We start from the raw sequence: 23,465 nt of genomic DNA, 5'->3' as shown, positions 1-23,465 counted from the left end.
ATCCTTTTAATTGTTGAGCGTCAAGCAAGGAAGCAGATACAAACAACAATAGGCATTTTAAATGCCATTTTCCCTGCTTTAGCAGGGGTTGGCCTTGCGGGCCCCATGACAACAGCACGTAAAAAAATTATTTGTCTAACTCCACCACAATTTGAACCACTGACCTCCCAAGCTCAGAGTGGATGCTCCAACCATTATGCCACTGAGTCTGGTGATACACATACACAGAGAGAACTAGGGTACTCCCCTCACCCTGAACACCTGGGACTATGAATTTATTTTTATGCTTTAAAACCTTGACATGCACAGCTGAATGCAACGAGCAGTTTTTGACTGATTCAATCTCATGATTCAGTAGCATATAGAAGTCAAACAAACACACAAACAAGTGGAGAGTTTAAAAAATACTGTTACGGTTGTGGAAATTCGCATTGCACCATAAAGGGTCCTCAGGTGAGATGTATCGGTAAGTTCATGTGTAGTTAGCCCAAATCCATTGTATAGAGGGAATATGTGTGATTCATCCGGGCTGCGATGCTTTGAGTTAGCCATTTTTCTTTGTCTATTGTTATTTTGGACCATTAAGCCACCAACATCTCAAACACCACCAGCTTTGCCTCTTTACCTCCACAACTCCATCCCGCAAACACCACTTCACCGCCATTCCCAAATGACGCCCGCCAACCACCAAGCCACCACAGCAAACCCCCCACCACCTTCGCCTTTCTCCTTCCACAACCATCGACCCCACACCACCAGTCAACACCAAACGTCGTGCTGTCCAGGGCCTGTTCGGTAAGTGATGCCGAACGCATCGAGCCGCGGGTACGAATGCGTTCCTCTCAGGGAGAAATTTTGATCAGGAATGGTTCACGCCCCTTTTTCTCCGTCCAATGGACGAGCGTCGGGCGGTCTGGCCCTGCCTCCAAGCGCGAGGAATGTGAATTCCTTTCGGGGAGAATTCGGATCAAAATAGGCTCACGCCCCTTTTTGCCACGCCAATGGCTGAACAGAGGTTGGCGTGGCCCCGCCTCCAATCGCATTTTGATCCTAATATTTGCATATAGGCTCCTCCTCCGGTCTATAAAGACGCGAGCACAAGGCGACTCTCGCTGTTGCGGCTGGTCGGGGCGAGTGAAGACGGGAGTTCGGGTCGAGTGAAGACGGGCTGCTGGTCGAGTGAAGAAGGAGGTCATCATCGAGGTTGCAGTGTGGGGGTCGCTCGTCTCGTCGTTGGTGCCGTCTCGTCACGGGATTCGAGCCAGCCAGCCATTCCCCTCGCTCGACCCTGAGCATCGACAATTCTCCCCCCCCCATCCGCGCTGAGATAGTGCCGGTGGCCCCGTTCCTTCCCCACCCTAACCGTGGTGCCGACCCAACCGGGCTGGCGTGGAGCACGCCTGAGAGGGCTCACCGACCACGCCAGGGGCACGGAGTCGGGGCGCAGCTGCGCGGACATTGCGGCTTGCCCGCCATCGCGTCACGAGGACGCGGGTAAGACCTTTTCGGTCTCGTGGACCTTGCCGCTCCTCCAGGCTCCACGCACATTTGTTCCACGGACCTGTCTGCCTCCTTGCCTGTGAGGGTGGCTTTCGTTTCCTTTGCTTTTGAATGAATGCTGTGGCGCCGTCCGACAAGTACAATTGCTTAAGTGTTGCAAATAATTATAGTCGGTAGTAGTGCTTTTGCTTTTGTTGCATTTTGTCTTGACTGTTATATGTGCATTCCTGTATGACTGTCAATACGTGCTTGTCTGTGTGTGTAATAAAGTGCTTGCTGTGTGAACTGTTTCGTTGCGTCTTTCCCCCCTTATTGAAAGCTCCATCTTGCATCAGGTAAGGGATTGATAGTGGGTTTAAAACACCCAGTAAATAATCTGAACCATCGAGGTCGATGATAACTCTGCTCGGTTATCCCTGCAGCACGGAACGAGCCGCTTAAGCGGTTCGTGTCCAGAGTCGACCTGCGGCGTGGTACAACTCCTCAGTACGCTACTCGCGCGGGTACTTAGGTATATCGACATTCGGCGATTCACCCTATTTTGCACGGGTAGAATGCGGACTGGGTTGTGGTGAGGTTAAACCCCCACCCGTGGCTCGCTCCTTGGCGGTAGTTCCAAGAGGGTCACGACTGAATTGTCCGTCCGGTCGGCGACGCGGTCGCGATTCGAGTTACGTGGCCGATCACACGCCGGCAGGCGCAGAATTCGGAACAATACCTTACTCCATGCAATCTTCAAGCGTATAATTAAATTTTAATAAAATAATAATTTTATAGGTCATTTTAAAAAAAATTTCTGGAAGTTGATCACTGTTAATGCAGTGTCTGAAACACCACCTTATTTAAAATGTCCAAATGCTGCAAAACTGGAGATTTTTGGAAGTGGTAAAAAGGCGATTTTGTGTTCTACAGTGTTCGTCTATAATTCAAAGGAAATAAAATAAAGATTTTAAAGGTCTTATAAAAAAATTTATTCCGGAAATTTACCACCATTGATGAAGCGTCTTTTACACCACCTTTTAACACATTACATGAAGTATTTGTGCCTGGTGCTCGGTTCCTTTATGACATTCTTAATCTCATAAACAGGAACATTCCTGTTTAGAATTATTTTCAATTTTGTTTGACTGACATCCAGGCAGACAGAGTAAAAAATATTATCCCACTCCTCTCTGCGGATGTGCGATCGGGACAAATTCAGAGCCTGCTAAACTACACGTTTGTTTTCCGAATATGTTCCGATTCGTGTTCAAAATATAACATTCAATTGAAATGAAGTTGTTCCTCGATCATAAACTGACGTTTGTGGATGGACGGACAGACAGACGTGAACCAATTGCTTAACCCGCTTTTTCCTTCGCGTGCACGGGGTAACAATCTAATTTACAAAGCTATCCACATCTGTCTGTACGTTTGTTCAGTATGTCGTCTATGCATTCCGTAACTGCTGGACAGAGAGTTTAAACTTGGTGGTTGTACTTGTGGTGTACCAAGGAATGCCTCTGATGGTAAAAAAAAAATTCATAGTTCATTTGTTTTGGTATAAGTGGCATGCAAATTCTCTCTGTAAATGTGTATAGTGTCGCATCGGTGTTCTTGAAGGGAGTTGTCATAAAAAAGAAAATATATCAATTCTCTGCAACAAAACTAATATATCTTATTAGCTTTGTATAATGCTGTCAGTCACATGTCTGTCTGTTTTGTCTGCACTTCTAAACCGCTGGGTGGAATGAGTTGAAACTTGGTGGTTGTATACTCAGGGTGTGCAGTTTATATATTTTTAGGATTGGTTGGGATTGTTAAGCTCAACTTATGTCTCAACATTAAAGTGAGCAAATTATCATACAGTATGATTCATACTCCACTGTTTGTTGGTTTTTACGAATGTTTTAGAATTAACAATCCTCCGTATGAAACCCATTTGCTTCATGCTCGGCTTTTAAAGCCAAACTTGAAAAAGCATCGTATTAGCAGGAATTATGTACTTATGTACAGTGTCGGCAGGAATTACAAATGACAAACGTTTTCACAATCATAAAAAACATGCTTCCAAAGAAACAAAATATTGGCAGGAAACCAAGTTGTATGAAGCGAACACGTGAAGTCAGAGCTGTGGAGAGCCAGGAGCACCAATCAAGCAGCTGACCGTGTGGCCCAAACTGAAGCTTGAGCATCAGAGAGCCAGGAGCACATCACATGCAAGTATGTCGTGCAGCTGACCATGTGACCCATGTGCAAGTCCAAGCATTGGAGAGCCAGGAGCATAAAGGCCTCCGAGCATTTGACCCCTTCCAGGGGAAGGGGGAGGAGGGGAGGAGCGGGTATTGACACCTTTTTTCACTCATGGAGGGAATGTGTGTTGCTATGATTAAAAGAAGACACGTCCGTCTGTCCGTCCGGTTCATGTAAAGAAGAAGCATGACCTTGAGCAGGGAAGTGGTATGGACACCATATTTCACTCTCGATGGGAGCACGTATATTTATAAAATAAACATTTTTTTACGTGATATACTACTATCTATAAACACGTGATATAATACTGTTGATATGCTTGGAGGACAATCGATTCATTTTGCACGCATATGGGTGAAGGGGAAAATTGAGGAACTTAAACCTAAGAGAAGGGAGGATGATGTAAGAAAGAAGGTATGAGGAAAGAAGTGAAAGATGTTTGAAGGGGAGAAGGGAAATGAGAGCATCTCTGGAACAGACAAGGGAGGAAAGAGGTGGGGGTGAATTTCTGCCATATTTACTTCCATAATAAAAAATTATAGTCTTGTGCATGACTGTAAAAGCATAAATGTACCATCCACCTAAAAACAACAAAATGTAACCACCAGTAAGGCAGCATAGCAAAGGTTCACCATTTAAAAACATGACCTATGTATGTTTGTCCATAAAGGCAGACATATGTTGGTCGACAATATGTGTGGATCTCCTGTGCATTGACTCCATGTAATTATGTCTTTATAAAGTGTGATGGTGCATAATTCACATGTAGTGATAAGCAGCACTTTATGGTTAGTGAGATGTCATTGGACCAAATGATACTATTGCACCAGAAAGGCCTTAACCACGGGGGGGCAATTGATAAACGGCACGTATAACCGGCATGGAATGACGGAGAGAAGAACGAACCAGACCAGCAACATGGACATATTACTAGAAAGTGAGAGCACAATGTAAGTACTTTTGTTCAATGCATGTCATGTTTGTTCAATGCATATAATAACTTCACCTAGTCGGAATAAGTTAGCTTCTCTTGGTATTTCTTAACCTGATACCTGCTCAGGAATGGTCCATCAGGCAAGCCATTCTTGCATTATGATCTTTTTTCATCACTTACAAAGTAATCGTTCACATTTCAAAGGAATATTCTTGGCCACTTTGGGCTGGAATGTTGCTGTGCATCTGAGTCGAAGACAATAAATATCATTGAATGAACCCTAAGGAAACCTCTAAAGTATACTCCACTGTGTTCATAATGGACTGTCTGAAGGATATATATGTATATATATATATATATATATATATATATATATATATATATATATATATATATATATATATATATATATATCCTGTTTGTTAAACTCCTCCAAGAGAACCAGTTTCTTTATGGTTGCCGCACAGAAAGTACAACCTTTCCTCGTGTTCCTTTTTTTTGTTTGTCTCTTTCAATATCATCTCAGAAAACAACTGTGTTTTTTGGCTGTGTTTCCCACATCCCTCCACCCTTGCTGCATTCTCTGAAAGGAGAGCAATCGTCATCCTCCATTGGTGTATCCCTATACAATACAGTATATATAGTTAGCCCATCTGTTGGTGTATCCCTATACAATACAGTATATATAGTTAGCCCATCTGTGTTTCTGTCTGTGTATCTGTCCGTGTATCTGTCCAAGCAATAACTCTACCATTTGAGCTTTTATCATCAAATTTTCAACAAACCTTATTATGAGAATATGGAGAACACTAATTAATAATTGGGTCAAAAGTCGCAGTAATTATAAATAGGCCTTAATAACCCGTCTGCTGCGCGACAGCCGGGTCTTGTGTTTTTTTTTAATTACTCTCTCTCTCTCTTTCTCTTTCTCTTTCTCTTTCTCTTTCTCTTTCTCTTTCTCTTTCTCTTTCTCTTTCTCTCTCTCTCTCTCTCTCATATATATATATATATATATATATATATATATATATATATATATATATATATATATATATATATATATATATATATATATATATAATGCTCTAGGCTCATGGAAGAGGTATGACAAAACACACAAACATCAGGGTAGAGGGAGAAAGTAGATGGAGATGGACAAACAAGGGTTACAGGTAATGACGAGGGGTAAGGGAGAACACAAAAGGTGAATGATATGAATACATCAGTTAAATTTTGGAAGGGGTGTGGGTGGTCTAACGAATGTAGAAAATATCTAGTTTTGGATGGGGGATGACTTGAGATGGTGGTGAAAAGCTGTCTTGAAACCTGGAGGGAAGAATGAGATTGAAGAGAGGTGTGGAAGGTGGTTCCACAGGATGGAAAAATAGGAATAAATGAGTGGAGGTGAGCAGTGGTTCTGGATTTAGGCAATTTCATTCACTATGAGAGGGTTGCTGGTGGAGCGTATACATCCTGTAGATACCTGGTGGGTGGGACAAAGCATGAAGAGGGCTGAGAGTACAAGACCAGAAAGGAGGCAGAAGAAGACAGAGAGACCACTGACATGTTGGTAATAGCGAAGTGATAGGCTCATAGACTCAGCTTCATCTTGAGAGAGTCCAATGATATTGAAGACCTTTGTTTCCATGGTGTCAAGCTGAGCAAGATGTGAGGCAGGGGAGCCAGCCCAGTGGGAGAGCAGTAAATGTTTGCGGTACGCAGATGCAAGGGTTTGTGGTATGGTCCTTTCAGAGATATATATATATATATATATATATATATATATATATATATATATATATATATATATATATATATATATATATATATATATATATATATATATATATATATATATATATATATATATATATATATATATATATATATATATATATATATATATATATATATATATATATATATATTTCTCTGGATTGAAAGACATGTTCCAAGTGTTTGACCAGTTTGTGATTTTGTCAAGGTCTGACAACAGGGAAGAGGCTGCTGCCTGTCTATCAGAAAGATAAGATATGTCACGGCAGAGAGTGGAGTCATCACAAAAGAGAAAAAGAGGATTTTCCAGAAAGTCTGTGAGATCATTGATGAAGATTATGAATAACATGGGGCCTGGAACTCTGCCTTGGGGAACTCAAGCCTTGACTGGGAGAGGAGAAGAAAGGGTTCCATTGAGAGCCAGATGTTGGCTACCAGAGTGGAGGAACTCAGTAATCCATCAGTCAATCAGTAAATCCATCAGTCAGCCTTGAATTCAATAGGCAGACAGTTTGGAGAGCAAGGAAGGATGTCAGACTCTATCAAAAGTTCGAGATATGTTCAGAGAGACCATCCTAATCTCATGTCTGACATTGCGGGCTTCCATACATTGTTGGGGGAGTAGAAGCAGCATGTCCAAGGTAGAGTGACCAGCTCTGAATCGGAATTGATGATCTCCGATAAAGCTGTTGGTGAAAATAAATTATTTTATGTCCACTGTGTTGATGGATTCCATGACTGATGATGGATTTTTAATCACTTCCATGTTTATTTATTTATCATTTGAGCTTTTGTCATTAGATTTTGTACAAACCTTTATGAGAACTAACAAGCACCCCTGCCATCTGGGCGGCAGTACCCCTATCGGCCCACCGAACACTGATGGCTGCTTAGTGTCTAGGGAGTCAAAGAAATGTAAAATTGTCAAGGATAGCACTGTGATCAATACAGCAATCACCAGGATGAGTCACAAATTGAGGAAAGCATGTGACAAAGACGCCACACTGTAATCACCAATATTGTAATCACCATTGTGAGAGGTGAGGTAACACGAGGTGAGGGAACATGTGTGACAAAATGCCACATCATAGTCATAAATGTTGTAATCACCGCTGTAACACGAGGTGAAGAAAGCATGTGATAAAGACGCCACATCGTAATCACCAATATTGTAATCACCATTGTGACAGGTGAAGAAACACTTGGGGAGGAAAGCATGTGATAAAGATGCCACATCCTAATCATCAATATTGTAATCACCACTGTTAGAGGTGAGGTAACACGAGGTGAGGAAAGCATGTGATAAAGACACCAGACCATAATTATCAACATTTTAGTCACTTTAGTGCCACGACCAATCGACGAGTCAATATCGCTGACATAGCTACAGCCACAGAAGCTGTATTTATTGTAGTAGATGTGGAAAACTGATGAATAAATTTTACATTTCTTTTTTTTGCTGTTGTTTTTGTCAATTTTAGTTAAGTACAAAGGAGATGCAGATGGGCTTTGAATTTTGCTTTCTAGTTTATTGTGTCATGCGGATGTAGATGGCTAATGAGGCATTCAGGGGACTAAGCAATAGACTGTAGGAGGGCAGAGTGAAACCATGTCTCAGACGTGAGCACCAAATTCCAGGGCCAATTTGGCCCAGATTACCGAAAAGATTATGTTGGTAGATTCGCTAGCTCAATCAACCAACAAACCACCCACTTGCAATTTTTAAAGTTAATGGATTTATTTAACTACAGATTGAAGCACCAATATGATATCCCAAGTGATGGAATGATCTGTGATGCATCTGTAGCTACAATGCTGAAATTATAAATCAACATCTCCAATGTTGTGTCGCTGAAGAATGAAAGTAGAATGGACAATTATGTATGGAGGATGTGATTTCTGGCAGAACAGCATAGCAACACACTCCAATGGAGGCTGTTTTTAAAGAACTAATGTCTGGAAGGGTGGTAGTAATGCACACCCAAATGAGCATCTGTTTGAGTCTCTCTCTCTCTCTCTCTCTCTCTCTCTCTCTCTCTCTCTCTCTCTCTCTCTCTCTCTCTCTCTCTCTCTCTCTCTCTCTCTCTCTCTCTCTCTCTCTGCCCCTCTCTCCATCCTTGTACCTCTGTCTCTGTCCCTGCCTCCTCCTCCACCACCTGCCTGTCTCCTCTGCCCACTGCCTCCTCCACGCCCCCCCCCCCCCACTCAACAAGCAAATTGGTCACCACAATATACACCTGTACAGCATGGAACCTACCACTTCCACAAAATTGTCTTCCCAATCAGTACACCTTGCACGATGAAAGTGTGTGTTGGATTTACCTCCCACATATACAATAATTGTCGTTTGAAATATGTTCTGTCCTAAATATCTAAAGTCATTTTCCCATTTAGATATCCATTTTAAATGCATGAAAGATGAGTACGATACCTTGTCCTTTTATCTCCATGCTCCCTCTCCTGGCACGTTGGAGTCACCCTATTGCATTTGAATATTGCTTCAAAATTAACTGTTCTAAAACATATGCCTGCAGTTACAAAGCTGAACTGCAAAGAGCAATCAGAGATTGCAAACCCTTGCCAGTACTTTTTTTCTGTGGTGTATTTTGTGTGTCAAATAAATGTAAGGATGTAGTTTGAAAGGTTGGATGTACTTTGGAAGGTTGGATGTACTATGGAAGGTTGGATGTACTTTGGAAGGTTGGATGTACTATGGAAGGTCGGATATACACTGAAAGGTAGGATATATTATGGAGGGTAGGATGCACTATGGAAGGTAGGATGCACTATGGAAGGTCGGATATACACTGAAAGGTAGGATATATTATGGAGGGTAGGATGCACTATGGAAGGTAGGATGCACTATGGAAGGTCGGATAAACTTATGATTCACTAAAATGGAAGGAAGGATAAAATGGAAGGAATTATGATTTACTAAAATGGTCATTAATTGCAAAAGAAAGGTCTAAATTGTCTTGTTGTAAAGATTTATAGGTTAAGGGATGTAAAGGTGAATTGGGATCTAAGGGTTGTAAATGTGTAAAGGGTCTAAAATGTCTCAGGTATTCAAAGGTCTAAGGGGTCTCGGCAGTCTAAAGGGTTGAAAGATTTAAACGGTACGTTCCAATATTACATAATTAATAGATGTATTCACGGTGCAACTAACGTTCAAACGGTATGTATTTGAGACATACAAGTCACGTGGGTTTGTGGCTGCAAACACTTGCTCTGTTATATATAGATTATCATTATCAACATTAACATTGATATTATCATTATCATTTTCAATATTGTCATTATCATGATGATTTTTATCATTATCGTTGTGTACCATTATCATTATCAATCAGTATTATGAAGATGCACCATTGTTGGTCTTATCATTATTATCATCATTATTATTTACCATAATCATTTTGATTATCATTATTATTATCATTCTGTACCATTATCATTATCAATCGATATTATTTTGAATATTTATCAGTGTTGGTCTTGTCATTATTTTCATCATTATCATTATTCTCATTCTCAATATTGTCATTATTATTATTATTATCAATATTTACCATTATCATGATGATTACTATCATTATCATCATGTACCATTATCGTTATTATTATCTTCTGTATTATTATCATTATCAATCGGAATTATTATGAAGATGTACCATTGTTGGTGTTATCATTATCATCATTATCATTTTCAATATTATCATTATGTATCATTGTCATTATGTACCATTGTAATTATCATGATATGTCATTATCATTATGTCCCATTATCATTATAATCATCATTGTGAACCATTATAATTATTGTTATCATTCCGTACCATTATCATTGTGAATCGGCATTATTATGAAGTGTACCAATGTCGGTCTTGTCATTATTTTCATTATTATCATTATTATAATTTTCAATATTGTCATTATTATCATTTCATTATGTACCATTGTAATTATCATTGTGTACCATTATCATGTTAATCATCATTGTGTACCATTATCATTAAGTATCATGATCATTACCATTAAAATTTCAATTGTATGTAATTAATAGACCTACTCAGGTTCTGTGTGAACAAACAAACGGACCCAAATGCAATATCTTCTCCTCGAGCGAGGATAATTCGTACCTTGAAATGAACGATGCAACAAACAAAACCTGTTTCTATAAAATGCAACAAACACCAGAAATTAAAAAGTAACGAAGCACATTTGAAAGCAATTTTTATGAATCATCTCGCTTCTACAGAAAGCAAGACATCAGGTATTAATAATTTTGTCATTCTGGAACAATATTTAAAATATTTCCAGGACCTGGATGTTGTTCCTATTTTTAATGGTTGCAAAGTACATAAATTCTTCAATAAATCATAGGCTTCATGAGATTGTCTCAAAACAATAAACTTAAAAAAAAAAAAAACTCTGGAAGCTAAAAAAAAAAATAAACCAATGTCACCTGCAGGGTGACCCGTATCTTGCCAAAAGGTGACCACGTGTGACTTCTTTAAGGTCACACTGAGGTGAACAGAGCTGCTATCCACCAGGAGCGACTCCTTGAGGAATATCTGCCTACGAGAGATTCCGATGAGAATCGTTCTACAGAGTAACCATGAAAAATATGCTTTTTCCTCATAACGTCACCAAATGACGTCATAATGTCTCAAGCTTGACATATCTAGAAAGCACTCATTGAGGTGTTCAATTTGAGGTATGACACGATATGGTTCCTAAAACTTGAAAATTTGACCTTGGGGTCAAATATGTTTGACCTGAGGCGCTAACCATGAAGGTCAAGGCCAGTCGCCACCAAAAATTAATCTGCTGAGCGCCAGACCATTACCTATATTCCCATGAAGTTTGAAGATGATCCGATCAAAATTGCTCAAAAAATATGGGTTTCGTCGACTCCCCTGATTTGCGACAAAGTGACCTTGACCTTTGACCTTGACCTTCAAAATTTTATGCGCTGAAAGGGACCTCTATAGGCCTCTGATATGCGAAGTTACAAAAATTTCCAATGATAACTGTGCTCTGCAGAATTTTTTATACGTGATTACAGACAAACAAGAAACAAACAAACATACAAGCTGACTAACATATCTTGCAAAAACTTCGTTTTGGCAAGATAATAATAATAATACATACTGCAGTGGATTATCTGAAGCCTGGTGTTTGCTTTGTGGTTAGGGTGGTGGCTTGGGATCCCAGCGTGGCTTGCCAGGGTGGCTTGGGATCCCAGAGTTCTGAGTTCAAGCCCTGTTGGCTGCTGAATTAAAAATACACCAGTGTACTGGAAAGGGGGACACTGCATCAGTGGCATAGCCACGTCCCAACCAATGATGGAGACAGAGAGACACAGAGAGGTCTTTGAGACTAATTGCATTGTCAAGATTAAAAAAAAAATCGGAATTAAAGAAAATAAGTAAATTAACTAGCCTGCCTGTTGCAGCGTTGCTACAAAAAAAGTTTAAAGATTTTTATGGCAAATTTTTTTTTTATTACAACAAATAATTCAAAGTACTTCTCCATATACATTGTTATTGGTTTTGTTGGATATTGCCGCTGATGTCTTTGTTGGTACATATGTTAGGGCCCTGTCACACCTTGACGTTTTAACCAGCAATGGCAACGTATACAAATGTATGTAAAACGTTGGCGTACGCTGAAATTTTGATGTTTTTTTTAGGTTTTGGGTGTATTCATAACTAGACGTGTTGGTCGTATGCATAACATATTAGTAACGGGCACAGAACGTTTCGTTGTGTTATTGATAACTTTTTACCAACGAATGCTTAGCCTGTTGTCGGCATTCACAACCTATGCCCAACGATAGTTTAACTTACGCATAGCGCTCTAAACGTATCGCCGGCGAACTCGTGGCGTAGCCTGTTAAGAACCTGCTGCACACCGATTTAAATCATAACCACCTGAGAATTTGAAGTGTCAACATCGCAGTCACACCTTGACGATTTTGCCAGCGTATGCCGGCCTATGAAAAATGTGTCTAAAACGCTCGGCGCATGTCAAATATGGTATAGATCAGTTGTGTATACGTTAAGAGTAGGCTGGAAAACAATTAAGTACGCTGTCATATTACGTGGTACGTGTAATACGTCGTGAAATTTCAAGCATACTGAAAATTTAACGACGTACTCGGCGTATGGCTAACACGTCCCGCATGCGTTGTCATATGTTCCTGGCACGCTCCGCGATCGTTTACACACGACGGAAACAAGTTACTTGTAGGTTACTCATAAGTCGAAACACGTCAAGGTAATATTTAACTTACCTGCAACCTAATTTTCAACCAATGGGTAACGTCCTTTTAACCTATGAGTAGCGTGCTCTGAACCTATGTTTAACGTGTATTGAACCTATGTGTAGCATGCTTTGAACATAAGTATAACGTGCTTCTAACCTTTGAGTAACATGCTATGAACCTATGTGTAACGTATCTCAAACACACATTGTCGTATGTAGACGAATTAGATTGACGTCTTCCGGACGACCACAGCACTTACTGAACGTGTTTCTAACTTACATCTCCCATATAATGGCGTATTGGCAGCGTTAAGGGGAATTGGTATATACAAATGGGCTTCACAAGAGGAACCCATCATTGCTCCAGACTCCATGTTGAGTAGATGTCAATGCCAGTAGTATCAGTAGTAGTAATACTATTAGCAGTAGTTGGTGTGCGTGACAGTAGTAATAGTAGTAGTAGTTGTAGTAGTAGCATTGGTAGTAGTAGTATGTCTATGTCAGCAGTAGTATTAGTATTAGTATGTCTGTCAGTAGTAGTAGTAGTAGTAGTAGTAGTATGTCTATGTCAGTAGTAGTAGATCCATGTCAGTCGTAGTAGGTGAGCGTGATGGGGAGGGTGTGGGTGAGGATCGATCCTCTTATCGTCGACGAATAGGAGACTACTTTGCACCATTGTTCGATGGTTTTTTCGGCTAATTTTTTTTCCTCATTCCCACGATGAAATATTTCTTTGTTTTACTTTTTAAAGTATTAAAAACGACTTTGACAAATGCATAATGTACGAGTAATCAACACAGAACGCTTTGATAACTTATACATAAGTTATACCAACGATTGTTTATCGTGTTTTTTTCGGCGTCCACAACCTATGCCCAACAATAGTCTAGCGTATGCAGAGCGTAATAATTCCCAAGCACGTTATTCATAGGTTATAAATAAGTCACGGGTACCCTAAACATTACTTTGATGTGTTTCGACGTATGAGGAACTTTCAAGTAGCGTGTTGCGAAGTGTGAACAACGTTCGTGTAGCGTGCTTACAAAACGTTACTCATAGGTTAGAAATAAGTTTCGGGTGCGCGAATGTTACCTCTACGTGTTTCGACTTATGAGTAACATACAATTAACGTGTGTCAACGATCGCATAACGTGCCTACAACTTATGGCCAGCGTAGTGGAACGTGTGAGCCAAACGCCGAGTACGTCGTAAAATTTCAAGCATGCAAAATTTTTTGGACAACCAAAAAGTACAACGTTTTAAACCAGCGTAATACAACCTATGGTAGTGTTTTTCAGCGTGCACCTAACGTACCCATAACGTATTCAATGTGTGCCAGCGTTTTAGACAAATTTTTCATAAATCGGCATACGCTGGCTAAATCGTCAAGGTGTGACAGTTCCTTAATATGCATCTGCGTTTGGATGGTGACATTTCATTGGGTTCAATGGGGAGCGACAACATATAGTTGGCCATGCATGAAAACTGGATCATGCAGGTACACTCCAACTCCAAAAAAACTCAAAGTTTGATCTTGAGCCTTATTTATCATAATGCCAAATGTGAGCTGTACTGGGAACTCATGTTGGTGGAAAGATTCCTCAGTAGGCTGCATTGCAATTCCCGAATTAGCACCATTTTATCTTCTTCTTCTCACATATGGCATCTTAGCTGCCACATAGCTATCATTTTGATGGGGCGTGGCTATGCCACTGATGCTGTACCTCTATACCAGCACCTCGATACCAGCCAGTCAGTCCATCAGTCAGTCCATCCGTCTGTCCTTTCATCTTTTACTCTGTACAGAGCATCAGTGCTGCCGAAGCAGTCTCCTGAGCTATTGGGCACAATCCAGGATCATTCGCCACTCCGACGCAGGATACTCAAATGGCTCAATCATCCCAGCAACCTGGTACTCATTTTGCCGACCTTGAAAGAATAACAGGCGGAGTCAACCCCACCTGGTGTTAATTGAGGAGCAAACAGGGCTCAAACTCAGGACCCTAAGATCCCAAGCCAGCCACCCTAACCATTAAGCCAACACCAGGCTTATGCCGTTTTATGTGATCCTGCAATTGTTGCCTGTAGCATGCGTTCGTTGATGTTGGGCGACCCTTCTGTATTTTCACGCTATTCAGCCTTGAGAACTCGGTGTTGCTTGCAAAATTATGTTATCTCTTTATGTGTATGCCATCAGTGATGTATTACAATCGGCCCACTGGTAGCCTTTTTATGCCGAAAAAATATTTTCTTGGTCATGAAGGGGACCTGTGTCAATGTCAACAGAATGCGAAAGAATTTACAAAATGTATTTGTGGACCACGTTTTTTGGTTTGTTCACAAGTTCAGCTGCAATTGCAAAACGCATGTCGTGTGGATGGCAAACGTGGCACATGGCAACATTGAGCTGACTATGTAAATAAGGGTTCATGCAAGTACACCCCAAAACGCTATAGTGTTTGGCCCTGAGCCTTGTTGATGGTCATACTGAAAGCTAAGCAAACTGTAAACTGTCAATGCTGCCACTCAAATGAAAAGGTGTCATCAGTGGGCTTCAGTGCAATGTGCAGGATCAGCACTGTCTTATTTGTAGCTGCAATTGTTGCTTGAATTATGCAGCCATTGATTACTTGTTGAATCAAAAGTCATGTGCCATTCATTGCAAGAACCATCATTTGGCACCAGATTATGCAATAGCAAAATAAGCATTCCAGGCTTCAAGCAGAGCATGTGAGGAGGTCAGCATGAAACATTGAGTGAATTGAGGTACTCCACTGGGATCGATACAACATTTTCGGCAATCATAACAGTATCAGTACTCGAACAACACCACTCTACCTGGAAACCGAACAGCAACTTGGTTATTGGTCTCATTGGTCATTGCATTGTGTGGTGCCAGAATTGCTCGGCCATTCAATGTGGATTGCTCCAATTGTTTGTGAGGTTTGGGAATGTCCAATTAATAAGGGCAGCAAGATCAAAGATCATGCACATTTCAGGTGGCAAATCAACATCATTTCTTAGCTCACCAATACCCAGTTGTAAAAGCCATTTGGCATGTTTCTCGCCATGCTCGACAATGCCACTGCCCCGTACTCATAAATTTTCAAAAAGCTGATAAATTACGTGGTTTTAACTCACACATGATGTGTTAAAAGCCATACCTTTTATTCTCGAGTGTTTTCAGAACTTACAAGACTGATGAAGATGACAAAATAAATAAAGTACCAAATTGGGAGATCGCATGATCGCTGAAAGAACTCCAGTACTTTGCGTCGAATACAAAAATAAATGTACTGTACTGTCTGTAGAGTGGCTAAGAGGCAGCATGAATATGTTACCTTAGAAGCGAAATTAGAAGTTATTCATCAAGTGGATGCTGGTGAACGTGCAGTTAATGTTGCCGGGTTATTAAGTTTGCCTCCGACTGCGGTGGGTACAATCGAAACAAATGACGATGTTCAATGAAGGAGGAAGAAGAGGCACCACCCAGTTTGCTTCTGGCAGAGGTTTATTTTTAGTTAAATATGTCAGGTAATTGTTATTTATTTATTTATTTATTTATTTATACATACGGTTGTGTATTTGAATATAACTGTCATTAACCAAAAAAAGTGTAATATCAGAAGTAAAAAGCTAAATATAATATGTGAAGGCTTACCATAGCACCAACATGGCGAGCATATTATTTTCCCTATTACAATTGTGGATGGAGTCAGGCCAACTGTCCAGCCAATGGGTTTTGACCGGAAAGCTCCAGATGCACGAATGCAGACACCTTCATTACGTTCTTTGTTTTTTTTTTAAATCATCATAATTCATATGACTTCTTTTTTGAGGAAGATGAATTGTATTGTAAAATTATATGTGGGATAATTTTATTAAGTTGTATAATATATTGTATTATTTCAAATACTATTTCAAGCCTGGCAACCTCATTGTTCATGCTGGGAGTATATTATTTATTTGGCTTCCAAGCTGACAGGTGGGAAGCCTATTGTTCTTGTTAGTATTATTATTATTATTTGCCTGTGCCCGAGCAGTGGGAAACTGGGTTTGCCATCACTCCGATACATGTTTCTCTGTGTGTTTGTCCAGGCCATAACTTTTTTTTCATCAATTTATTATAATAATATGATGTAGCCATATTCATAATTTGGATAAAAGATCGAAAGTTCAAAGGTCAGCGTCACATAAAATTGTCAATTTCCATCCAATTGACTTGAATTTTTTATGAATTTGCATATGAGGTCACTGAATTGCCTCACCAACCAAAAGCTCGAAGCTGATTGTTTTGTTTTGTTTTTTTTTCAATTAAAAATTCAAAGGTCAAGGTTTCATAAAATCGTAAATTTTCATATGATTGACTTTAAATTTGAGCAGTGTTTGCATATTGGGTCACCAAAGCCTATTCTCTTTGATGTCAAAAGGTCAAGGTCCACTGAAATCGTCAATTTTTTTGGATGTTTTAAGCTGTTTTTGTCATGTTTCACATACTGAAGAAGAAGAAGAAGAAGAAGAAGAAGAAGAAGAAGAAGAAGAAGAAGAAGAAGAAGGAAGAAGTCTGAATACAAAGCGGATGTGGACTTACTTTGCGTTTTCAGATGCTTTCTAGTTATTATTATTACAGTTGGGCCGATATTTGGGAAACGACTGTTGAAAAAAAAACTTACAGCTGGCTATGAGAATCTGCACAAGATTGTTACAAAATCGTCAGTTTCTCCAGGAAGAGTTGGCAGAGGTTCAGTTATAGACTGAGCCTGGTGTTGGCTTAACGGTTAGGGTGGTGGCTTGGGATCCTTGGGTCCTGAGTTTGAGCCCTGTTGGCCACTGAGTTAACACCAGGGGGTTGACTCAGCATGTTATCCTTCCGAGGTCAGCGAAGTGAGCACCAGTATACTGGTAACAGTGGCACTGCATCAGCGGCACAGCCAGGCCCTTAACCAATGATCCAACCAGCAGCCAAAAAGGCAACACATAATGAGGGGGGGGGGGGTTGTAGACTGTTCAGTTTGACCCATCTACTTTATGTGGTTGCCATCATGTCTCTTATTCAAAGTTAATGAACAAAGCTAATATTGATCTTGCTTCGATATGCAAAGGAAGAGTTGAAAAGATCCTTCTCATGTCCTTTTTCTCAAGACTGCATAGAGGTCCACTGTATTGTTGTAATTGTAAACAAAAATTGTTTTGTGAACTCTCTAGTTATTATTATTATAATTATGATCATCATCAGCCACATATTTTATGACATTTTCTTTGAGAATGTTTCAATGATAAACTTAAATTATCACAAGGTCGTAACTTAAGTCATGCAATGTAGTGCATATCCTCCAAATAAGTTCTCAGTTTAAAGGATTAGTGGCCATCTTGGAATTCTGAATATTATAATAGGTGTTAGATCCATCAGGGCAGGAAAAGTAATGCACACAGGGCAGAATAAAAGAAAACAAGAGCGATAGTTGATTTGCAATACATGTCTCCTACCGATGTGATATTTTCGAAGTCCAAAAAGAGCATAACTCTGAAAAATAACACAGGACATTGTGGTGAAAAATAACTCAAATTCCACAACTTGGATCAGCATACCAAAGGAGAATCTTTTAATTTTGTATATACGGAGGAAGAACATTGAATGATTCACTGAAACATTCAAATGGACTTCACTGAAACAAAAGCCTGAAGCAATTCTTCTTATATACAATTTGACATTCCAAAGAATGGGAGGGTGAGACATTTGGCAACTCAACTACAGGATTAGCTGATAAGCATGAGGCAAAAGAGCTCAAAACTGCAATACGTGTCCACTTTGGGTGAGAGGGAGAGAATGACACAATCATGGCAAAAGTTTGCAATGTTATTAATCAGGTCACCCTGTTTCATTGTAAGACATTCCTTTTATCAATATGTAGGTCAAAAGACTCTTGGGTAAAGGGAAACATTACTGACGGCCAATTTGACTACAGCACAAAAATTAAATTTCTAAAGTACCAGCAACAATTATAATTGAGAATACATAAATATAATTATTTTTCTTCCACAACATAATTCAGGAATAAAAAAGGGCATAACTGGGGGTGACATGCCCTGAAACTCGAACTTGTGCTGTGGCTTATCACAACAAAATCATGTACCAAGATTCAGTTGAATATGATTACGGGTATGGGGAAAAAATGCGGAAAACTCACAGGTGGGAGGGACAGTTGGAGAGCAATCCTATCGTCCCCGCCAGTGAAACTGGTAGGGGACTGAAGATAGTGTGTACGTCCATTTTTAGTGGTGTGGAAGATGGTACCCCCTTATGTTGATCGGTGAGAGCACACCTCAGCCAGGAGACAAATTTTAATTTCAAAAATGCTAAATTTTGAGGTGTCCTGTGGTTCCTTCATTCAGCTCCAGGTGTTTCTACTTGGAAACATTGATAGTTGCTAACAACTGTTTTGTTATATTTGATATATTCGTATTATACTATGAGAGACAAGAACTTTCCTCTGATTTTTTTTGTCATTGACATATTGACTGGTAGATAGGTAGGTCAAAGACAAAAAACATTGTTGTATTGGCTGGTAGGGAAACAATAAACCTTGATTTACTGAATGAATGGTAGCTGGACAAAATATATTGATGTAGTGACTGGCAGGGAGCCAAAACTGGTGCATTGATTCATACGTACACAATAAACATCTCTCTATTTATTAGTAGGTAAACAATAAACATCTCTGTTGATTAGTAAGTGCACAATAAACATCTCTTTGTTGTTTAGTAGGTACACAATAAACATCTCTTTGTTGTTTAGTAGGTACACAATAAACATCTTTGTTGTTTAGTAGGTACACAATAAACATCTCTCTGTTGATTTGTAATTACACAATAAACATCTCTCTGTTGATTTGTAATTACACAATAAACATCTCTCTGTTGATTAGTAGGTATACAATAAACATCTCTGATTAGTCAGTACACAATAAACATCTCTTTGTTGTTTAGTAAGTACACAATAAACATCTCTGATTAGTAAGTACACAATAAACATCTCTTTGTTGTTTAGTCGGTACACAATAAACATCTCTCTGTTGATTTGTAATTACACAATAAACATCTCTCTGTTGATTAGTAGGTATACAATAAACATCTCTGTTGATTAGTAAGTACACAATAAACATCTCTTTGTTGTTTAGTCGGTACACAATAAACATCTCTCTGTTGATTTGTAAGTACACAATAAGCATCTATCTGTTGATTAGGTATACAATAAACATCTGTTGATTAGTCAGTACACAATAAACATCTCTTTGTTGTTTAGTAGGTATACAATAAACATCTCTGTTGATTAGTAAGTACACAATAAACATCTCTTTGTTGTTTAGTCGGTAAACAATAAACATCTCTCTGTTGATTTGTAATTACACAATAAACATCTCTCTGTTGATTAGTAGGTATACAATAAACATCTCTGTTGATTAGTAAGTACACAATAAACATCTCTTTGTTGTTTAGTCGGTACACAATAAACATCTCTGTTGATTTGTAAGTACACAATAAGCATCTCTCTGTTGATTAGTAGGTATACAATAAACATCTCTGTTGATTAGTAGGTACACAATAAACATCTCTTTGTTGTTTAGTCGGTACACAATAAACATCTCTGTTGATTTGTAAGTACACAATAAGCATCTCTCTGTTGATTAGTAGGTATACAATAAACATCTCTGTTGATTAGTAGGTACACAATAAACGTTGATATTGTAGCATCGATAGCTAAACTAACGTCGAGCTCATCGTGGCGTGACGTTAAAGTCCCATGATATCCCAAGCAGCTCAACTCCTGAGGACATGCTCCAAATTAATGGCAGAGAACATGCATTCAGGTCCTGAGGAGAGACATGAAAAACTTACAACTTTTCAAACCAACAGGGTTATTTCCCGAACCACAAACAATAAAAACCAGAGATGATACAATGGTGGTTTGGGAGGGAAAGAAAGGAATGCAAGTAATAAATTAAAAATGGTAAACCAGTAATCCCGGGCTTCAAGGCGTGCCTCCATTTTAACAAATTTCAACACTATCACCCACATGATATGGGTTTTCCGAGATAGAAAGTTAGTTCAAGTCTGCAATGGGGTCCAGCTAACGGGGTCCCTCATGTTATATCGATGAAGGATTGAAAAGCCCATAGCAATACATGATAAAGAAAGAAACTTCACATTGGACAAATCGAGGCTGGACAAATTTTCAAGTCCCCAAAAAAGTCCAACAACTCCATATTTGCATATTAATGTAAATGGCGAACTTGGAGAACGTTAAAATATCTTCCAGAATGTGTGGTCACTATATGTCTATCTTCTTTAGTTTTCATTTTACGACATGTCAAAAATGGGTGATTTTAAACTTTGGGGGGCTCTGGGGCCTCACTGGGGTAAAATACAGATATAGTGTAAACATATTTGGAGTCCCCTCTTCAAGGCCTATCAGAATCTGTCATAAAATTTTTTCAACTCTCATTTGCATATTTGGCATATTTAATGAGGTGAATCGGCATCATTTTAATCAAATAAATTATGCAACGATTTCGACGAAATTAACAACTTAACATTCCAATGAAACCTCGCAAATGTGTGCAAAAGTTTGAGGCTGTCGTGTTATCCCTTCTGGAGAAGATGTTTTTAGGTTTTGGAGAAAATCCAATATGGCCACCATACAACGTGACCTACGTCATCATAATTTTCAAAGTATAAACACTAAGTGGAGCGTTATTAAGCTGTTAAGTTTCATTGAATTTCATCAAAGCATTGTTTTCATTTAATGACATTTCAAAAATGGGTGATTTTAAACTTTGGGGGGCTCTGGGGCCTCACTGGGGTCAAGTCCAGACATGCTATAAACATGTTTGGAGTCCCCTGTTTATATCCTATCTAAATCCGTCATTAAATTTTTTTAACTCTCATTTGCATATTTAATGAGGCAAATCGGCATCATTTAAAATCATATAAATTAAATAACGATTTTGACCAAATTAACAACTTAACATTCCCATGGAATATCGGACATGTGTGCAAAAGCTTGAGGCTGTCGTGTTATCCCTTCTGGAGAAGATGTTTTTAGGTTTTGGAGAAAATCCAATATGGCCACCATACCACGTGACCTACGTCATCAAAATTTTCAAAGTATAAACACTAAGTGGAGACTTATTAAACTGTTAAGTTTCATTGAATTTCATCAAAGCATTGTTTTCATTTCACGACATTTCAAAAATGGGTGATTTTAAACTTTGGGGGTCTCTGGGGCCTCACTGGGGTCAAGTCCAGATATGGTATAAACATATTTGGAGTCCCCTGTTTAGGTACTATCTAAATCTGTCATTAAATTTTTTTCAACTCTCATTTGCATATTTTGCATATTTAATGAGGCGAATCGGCATCATTTAAAATCATATAAATTAAATAACGATTTTGACCAAATTAACAACTTAACATTCCCATGGAATATCGGATATGTGTGCAAACGCTCGAGGCTGTCAGATTATCCCTTCTGGAGAAGATGTTTTTAGGTTTTGGAGAAAATCCAATATGGCCACCATACCACGTGACCTGCGTCATCAAAATTTTCAAAGTATAAACTTCAGGTGGAGAGTTATTAAATGGATAAGTTTCATTGAATTTCATTCAAGCGTTGTTTTCATTTTATGACATTTCAAAAATGGGTCATTTTCAACTTTGGGGGGCGCTGGGGGCTCACTGGGGTCAAATACAGACATAGTATAAATATATTGGGAGTCCCCTGTTTATGTGCTATCTAAATTTGTCAATAAATTTTTTTAACTCTCATTTGCATATTTTGCATATTTAATGAGGCGAATCGGCATCATTTTAAATCATATAAATTAAATAACGATTTGAACCAAATTAACAAATTAACATTCCCATGGAACTTAGCAAATGTGTGCAAAAGATTGAGGCTGTCCGATTATCCCTTCTGGAGAAGAAGATGTTTTTAGGTTTTGGATAAAATCCAATATGGCCGCCATACCACGTGACCTACGTCATCAAATGTTTCATAGTATAAACTTCAGGTGGTGACTAATTATCCTGTAAAGTTTCGTTGAATTTCATCCAACAGTTTTCCCTCCAGATCTGCCACAAAATCGGTCAGTAGAACATAAAAACGCCTTTAATAATAATAATAACTAGAACTGCCACTTTATAACTGCTGGCAGTGATGACCGGGTACCCAGTCCGTCCGCCTTTGACACAACTGATACAACATGAGACTTTCTGCAGATGACAGTCACAAAGTTTCGCATTTATCGGATAAGCGGTGCCAGAGAAAACATTATTTAATGGTGATACAAACACAGGCCTGCTTCGAGACGGCGCGGAACAGACGAGTTACGAACCGGGCAGCACAAAGCGTTCAATTTCCTTATTACTGGCGAACAGATTCAAATAATTAAATAATTCTGGCTGCCAAACCGCGTGACCGATCAGGTTGAAATTTTAAACTTTTGTTTCGCATGTCACCTAAATTATAAATCTGAAGTTTCGCATATATAGAAGCAGCAGTTCCAGAGTAAACATTAATTAATATTTATCCTTCAATCCAATATGGCGGCCAAACCATGTGACTTGTGATGTCATAATTTTCACCACATGTGCAAACACGATCGCAGACGATAAGTGCAAATTTTCGCATCGCTTAGTTAAGCAGTTCCAGAGAAAACATTATTTAATATTTTTCTTAAAACCAACATGGCTG

At 39.1% G+C, this 23,465-nt stretch overlaps 1 protein-coding gene across 8 annotated transcripts in view; it reads left to right on the top strand.

Moving 5' to 3' along the window:
- The window catches only part of LOC147017044 (GRAM domain-containing protein 2B-like), a 115,839-nt gene that overhangs the window by 41,139 nt on the left and 51,235 nt on the right, over positions 1-23,465 (top strand). The window contains exons 1-2 of one of the 8 annotated variants that reach the window (XM_085846416.1): positions 4,601-4,682; positions 7,633-7,713. The exons of 4 other annotated variants lie outside the window; for them this stretch is intronic. Coding sequence is in view for 2 of the 4 variants with exons in the window: in XM_085846411.1 (XP_085702537.1) it covers positions 4,618-4,682 (65 nt within the window). In the remaining 2 variants the exon portion in view is untranslated. Of the gene's footprint in view, positions 1-4,594; positions 4,683-7,632; positions 7,729-23,465 lie in introns of those variants that run through there. 3 more of the 8 variants (XM_085846417.1, XM_085846411.1, XM_085846412.1) reach the window with 3 other exon arrangements.

The sequence above is a fragment of the Eptatretus burgeri genome, chromosome 11 (genome assembly GCF_056783735.1).
Source record: "Eptatretus burgeri isolate ZD-2024b chromosome 11, Ebu_testis_v1, whole genome shotgun sequence".
Lineage (NCBI taxonomy): Eukaryota > Metazoa > Chordata > Myxini > Myxiniformes > Myxinidae > Eptatretus > Eptatretus burgeri.
Note: the sequence above shows the minus strand (reverse complement) of the source record. Positions and strands in the feature narration are given on the sequence as shown.